Source organism: Impatiens glandulifera, chromosome 1, assembly GCF_907164915.1.
Source record: "Impatiens glandulifera chromosome 1, dImpGla2.1, whole genome shotgun sequence".
In the NCBI taxonomy this organism is placed as follows: Eukaryota; Viridiplantae; Streptophyta; class Magnoliopsida; order Ericales; family Balsaminaceae; genus Impatiens; species Impatiens glandulifera.
Window position 1 is genome coordinate 73779315 of NC_061862.1, and position 6770 is coordinate 73786084.

Here is a 6770-nt window from a genome sequence, read left to right on the forward strand (position 1 = left end):
TTAGTCATAATTTTACACGTTATTGCATTTTATGTTGAATATATTTTTATTGTTAAATAAACCTATCTTATTGGAATTTCTATGGTAAAACATTAAATTTATTAATAAAATATATTGCAAATTTTATGGAAAATATATATTAATCATGGTTAGTTATAGTTTCGGAAAAAATTGATTTTCTATAATAAATCTAGATTTAGTGGAAAATATGTTGAAACAGTTAGTGTAAACACGAATGCAAATTTGTTAAGACAAATAATAAAAACCGTTTTTAATGCAAAGATAGTTACAGGTCACCTGTTGCAAATGAGCAATTTTTTGTCGTGATGAGTTATGGATAGATTTTTCATAGTCAATTACGACCACTAGCTGGTAGATGGAGCAATGAAGATGGTGGGATGAAACATGAGAGGCTAATGTTATGTGGTGTTAATATCGGTAATAAAATACAAAATTATTGCATGTGGTGTATGTTGTTTGAAAAGGATTGATACCACCCTATTCAATTATGTGGTGTCAATGTCGGTAAAATATACAAGCTATTCAATAATTTTAACTGCGGTAAATAAAATTTTGTCATAGAAAATGGCGAGTGAACTTTCAGTAAGACTTAGCGGCGGATCTATATGTGGTGTTGTTAAAATTTAATAGAGATGAAAGTTGAACAGTGACTTTGATATTTTCCATAAATATTTGTACTTTTCTTAGTGGTAAGCTTAATAACTATAATATGTTAATCGAGAAATCAAAAACTGTTATAAATTATGAATTTATTTTGTTTTCTTAATTATGATGGTAAAGTAAAGAGAACAACCTAATAAAATTACAAAAGCCAAGAAGGAAACAACACACCATTAAGAAAACATAGTAGCACCCCGGCCCACTAAAATAACAACATTAACTTTCACTAAAAACACACTGATTTAGGGTTTAGGGCATCAACGTTTGCTAATATTTATTCAAAAGATGAGACTTCAGCCCTGCAATAGAATGTTCAAGTAGATCCACCATCTGGCAATAAAGCCAATCTAACGAAGCATTCTGCTCCTTCTACCACAGTCAATGTGCCAGTGTTATCATTGATGCTCGTCTTAACATAACCCGAGCAAACACAATTCACAAGAATGGTGGGAAACTTCTTAGCTACAACTCTAGTGTAAGCATTCAAAGTTGCTCTCGATAGTATATAAGAAGTGAGGGTCGTAGGCCAACCATTGGCCTCCCACGTCCCCTCTTTGAAATCCTTAAGAAACTCTTTCAACACCTCATCTATTCTTTCTTCACTAAGGTTGGTAGCATCATTTAACATTCCATTGGCCCATTCATTGGGTAAGTTCTGAAATAGAAGGAAGATGAAAACATTTAGAATATATTAAGTGAACATGTAAACGTGTTTAACATCGTTTTCAGCTTCTATAAATGCGAATTTTACTTGTAATTTTCCCGTGAAGGAAGAAACATTCACAATCCTTGGCGAATTAGAGTGCTGGAGGAGGGGAACAAATTAATGCTTCTACCATTCTTTTCATGCCATAATAATTCACTTGGATACATTCTTCTGCATTCTCATAATTCTCTTCACTTAACTTGAGTTTTGACCATTCAGGCTGTCAAATAATATATAAAATTTATATGAAACTTATGTATTTATGAAAATAAAATGGATAATTACGGACACAGGAACGGGATGTACTATAAGTGAAGGTAAATTTAAATACGGGGAAGCTTGTAAAATGTTATTTAAATTGAGTGGGCCATGCCTATTATCATCAAATGTTTAATTTGGGAGGTTGAAAAAGGTTATTGCTTGGATGTTTTGATTTTGGAAGTTGATCTCTAACCATTATTGTTTACTAGTGTGTTTGCTAAGAGCAATAAAAGAATATTTGAGAATAAGCAAGATGTTAAGTTACTTGGGTTATTTATTGGCCTGTATATATAGGTGAGACTTCATAAATTAACGTTATTGCAAAGATGGTTTGCCACGTAAAGAAACACAAAAAAGTAAATCAATGATAAAAAGTTAAAAGTTATTGCAAAAATATATGGTTTTCCAAGTAATGGTTACTTATAGATATAGGTTGGTCCAAGTCCATGTCCATGATCTATAAATAAGTTATTATTACTATATTTATTAATGTACAACTAGACTTTGTAAGGGGAGGTCCCTTGTTCATCTTGTACTCATTAATAATGATGCCTTAGGAAGGATTTTTTTTATCTATTATTATTATAGATTGAAGTGATGTTTTAATGGGGGCACACATGATGCAAATGGATAGAGTTTCTTCATGTTTAGCTTAGAGGGACAAAATGGTAATTTATATTTATTTTTTATTTTTTAAACATGATCATTTTGGCCCTTCCAGGTAGGGAACATAGGAACTCCTAACAGGATCCCTTCTGCACATGATGAGGCACAGGGAGAGGAAACAACTTATTCTCCCTCATTTTGTAATGCCTACTTTTTTTTTCCTTAAATTCTAACTAAACCTATATGTTTTTACTTAAACTTTCTCTATAGTTATTCAACCATCTCAAAATGTGTTTTCAGCAATTTTTCTTCAAAATAGAACATCATTTTCAAACCCAAAATGAGTTTTGGACCATTTTCTCTCTCTTACAAATATAAATATGCGTTTGCACGGTTCACAATTGCAATTTTTTTTAATTCAACCCCTAAACTTAGTTTAAGTATATTTTATACATTAAACTTATTTATTTAGTTTATTTATATAATTTATTATTTTATTTTATTTATATAATTTATTTATATAACATAAATTTATAATAATGTTCCAAATTTATAATAATATTAATATATATATATATATATATATATATATAATAATGTTTAAAAAAAATTATAATAAACTTAAAAAAAATATAATAATGTTAAAAATTTATAATAATGAAGAATATTTAATGATATTTTTTAATAATGTTTGTTTTATCAAACAATATATTTTGTACAATATTTTTTTATAATATTTATTTTTGTGTACTATTGAATTTTTATAATTAATTTACAATTAAATTTAAAATAAGAGGTAATATTAAAATATTATAGTATAATTTATAATATTAAAAAAATATATGGGTGATATTAAAAAGTTATAAAAGTTGATATAAGAAAGAATATTATAAGAATATTTTTTTTTGCTTTGAATATGAATTTTTTGGTTGAAAAAGAATTACTATTTGATGTGATATTTACACCAAAATGAGTTTGAAAATGGTTTTTTCGGTTGGAGATGGTCATCTAATTACCATTCTCACCCGATCCAGGTCAATATTATTCGAATTTCCCCAATTCATTTCGATCTCAGTTTAAATGGTAATAAATTCTGAATAACCTCTTTACCTTAACTCCTTCTGTAGACCACGGCGGAGCGACGTGGCGGGCTGCGGCGGGCTCTAGCCCATGGTAGAATTTTAAAACAAAACAGATGTATATGTACATGAATAACAAATATGATGGGTAGACTATTTGGCATTGGATTGAAACTATAATTTTAAATTTTTGTTCACAATTAGTGAAAATATCAATTAGTTTATCGTAATTTCACTCTTGATGATGGTCAAACCAACTAACTATTCAATTTTTATATTTTAAAATTATTATTTGATTAGTTAACTATTTCAATAAAAAAAATATTAATATTTTTAACTTAAAATATTAATATATCAACTAACAAAAATAAAAATCAATACTTTTAAAACTCATTCATAATTTCAATCTCATTCAATTATTTTTTCACATACTAATAAAAAATTTTCATTAATTTTTTTTCCACAATTGAAAACTTATTAATTACTTATTTAAAATTCTCCAATATACTATTTTAAAATTCTATTCATAAGATTTTATATTTAATATTATTTATAACTTTATTAAAAAATCACTAATAAACTCTATGTTCAAATATTTCATTATATTCTAAATAAATTCATCATAAAAAATGAATGAGTTATATGAAGTCATACACTTTTATATAAAACTAGCATTTATCCTGTGCATTTTGTCACGGGCTCAGTCTATCCACTGACGATCCGTGCGGCACTAGTTATGATCTTCGCAAGAACGAGTAACTAGTCGCCTTTCTCGACGCAACACTCGACGTTTAATATGATTGACACAAGAATTTTAGAGAGAGAGTAAACTCTTACAAAGAATATTAATATTATCTCACTTGAATACTTGGTACTTTACAAAGGAATACTTCAAAGGTATTTATAGGGTTATCCCCACCTACTGCATTAATTACATAACATTCAACTACCCCATTAATTGTGTACTGTCCAACTACTACATTGATGACTTACTACCCAACTACCACCTTAATAGTTTACCAACCAACCACTACATTAAATGACCCATTAATGAAGAGCATGACATTCTTTCTTACAAGGCTTCTAGAAGGTTCCTTGTGTTGGGCCTTCATGAAAGATTAAGCCTCTTGGGTTAGGAAGACAAGTGGGCCGTGACATTCTCCCCCACTCATTCTGGCGACGTCCTCGTCGCATCCTCTTTGTAGGTCTAAATGATGTCTCCAAATGTGACAAAAGTTTTGAGCGATATGTTAGCTTTCTAACCTGTTTCTTCTTTAAGAAAGGGCCTTCGTATCGCCTCACAGACCCCTTGTGAACTTTGGAAAATCGTCTCTCTTGATGGAGGAGAAGTTTTACTACCACTCGGTTTCCTCCGAACTCCAAGTGTCTTCTCTTCTTGTCCTCCCATTTCTTCATTCTCTTGGCGGTCTTGTCAATTTCGCACTTCCTTTTCTTGAAGAGCAACTCCTCCGGTTGTCTCTTCAATCCCTCCAATTTGGGAGATTCAATGCGATAAAAGATTGTCGCCGATAGTTTAGTACCATTGACTAACTCTTCTCCATGGTCCACCTCTCTCTCATGGTGGAGTTTCTTTGGAAATTCGGCGGGCATTACATCCTGAACTTTCTCTAGGACAGTTGTAACTTCCGACGGTGTCTTCTCTTGGACCACAGTTTTCTCATCTTCTTTCAAAGTAACAAAAGATGATGAATAGTCCTCCTTTACACCTTTTGAGAGTTGCATGGCAGAGAGGTGCCTAGTTTCTCTCTTGCCTTCTCGTGTTAAATGTATTGTGCAAGTATTGCCTTGCTCTAGAATGTACATAGCATTAGCAGAAGGGAGTATAAATGCATTTACCTTGTCTAGGAACTCTATTCCAAGAACCATTTTGTAGTCGTCCATGTCAATAATGGAGAAATCTAGAAGGCCAGTCCACTCCCCCAAGTTGACTTTTACATTACGAGCAACTCCATAAGTTGCACTTGGTGCCGAGTTGACTGCTTTAAGCCACCCCTTTTCTTTGGTGTACCTAATCCCTAGTCTTTCCGCCTCTTTTACCTCTAGAAAGTTGTTGTTGGCTCCCGTATCCAACAAAGCTTTAACCATATGGCTTTTTACTTTTGTTTCCACGAATAATCGTCCTTTCTTCGCGGTCTTTGGCCCTTCAAACTTTGCTTTAACGACACTAAGGAAATTTAACGACCCCAATCGAGCTTCATCGTGAAGGCCTTCTTGCTCCTCCATTAAAGCGGATAGTTTGTTCTTCATAGGGCACTCTCTTGCTTTATGCGGCCCTTCACAAAAGAAACATTTTATCCGGGGTCTCTCTCCACGTTTCTCGTCCCGATCTCCTCTACCATTGGGCTTCGTCCTCTTAGTTGGGTCTTCATTGCTGTAAAAATGGTCTCCACCATTTTCCCCCTCGTCATTCCTCTCATAAGTCGACTTTGGTTTCTCTTGTCTTCTCATTTCGACAAGAGATTCAGCAACAGCGATCGCGGTGTTTAGATCTTGGACACCACGCCGTTCCAACTCAAGCTTTGCCCACATTTGTAGACCATCTGTGAAAGCAAACAAGGCTTCATCGTCTGAGTAGTTAGGGATCTCAAGGAGAGTAGCGATGAACTCCTTGACATACTCCCCCTTTGTGAGAGTCGCCGCAACTTGGCTCTTGCCTCTCGAATAGCATTTTCAGGATAAAACTACCTCTTGAGTTCTTCCTTGAATTCGGTCCAAGTGTTAATAGAACACGTACCTCTTTCTATGTCGCTACTCCTTCGCCTCCACCACAACATTGCGGTGTCTTCTAAGTATGTCGTGGCAGTATCTATCTTCCTCGCCTCTTCTACCAGGCCGAGAGCTTTGAAGTACTAATCTAGACCCCATAAGAAGTTATCAATCTCCTTCGCATTCCTCTCGCCTAAATACGCTTTAGGCCTTGGAACATCTATCCTTGATGGATTTGGGATTCCTACAGGCGCACATCCGCACTCTTGCGCAACCGCCTTCTTGAGTAATGCCACATTCTCTTCAGTGGCTTGTAATTTAGATGACATTACCTCGAGTTTCTCGGTCAAGGTACTGATTTCGCCAAGTAGGGTCTGCTCCATGATCTGAGTTTGCTCTTGACATTTGGACAAGACCTCGTTCAAGGCACCTTGCATTCCTTCTCGGAGCTCGTCTCTCTCTTTCTCGAGCTCGGCAATGCGTTCCTCTAGGTCCCCGACATTATCTTGTCCGTACGCCATAGTGAGTTTTACCTTCTCCAGCCTGGCGATAATGTCAACAATAGCATCCCTTGATCTCTCTCTTTCTTTAGTAGCTTTGGATCCTCCCGTTTGAACTTTGCGGGAGATCCTACCATCTTCTCCGGTCCTGTGGAGAAGATTCTCTACTTCATCCACGACCTTTGAACTTTCATCTGATCTCTTCGTCAT

At 34.2% G+C, this 6770-nt stretch overlaps 1 protein-coding gene across 1 annotated transcript; it reads right to left on the reverse strand.

The window, feature by feature from the left end:
- Positions 1-994: 994 nt before the first annotated feature.
- Positions 995-5076, reverse strand: LOC124932447 ((+)-neomenthol dehydrogenase-like). The gene is made up of 3 exons (XM_047473079.1): positions 4875-5076; positions 3365-3417; positions 995-1336 (listed from the first exon to the last, which is right to left on the reverse strand). The coding sequence occupies exons 1-3, from the start codon at positions 5074-5076 to the stop codon at positions 995-997; spliced, it is 597 nt and encodes a 198-aa protein (XP_047329035.1).
- Positions 5077-6770: the final 1694 nt, after the last annotated feature.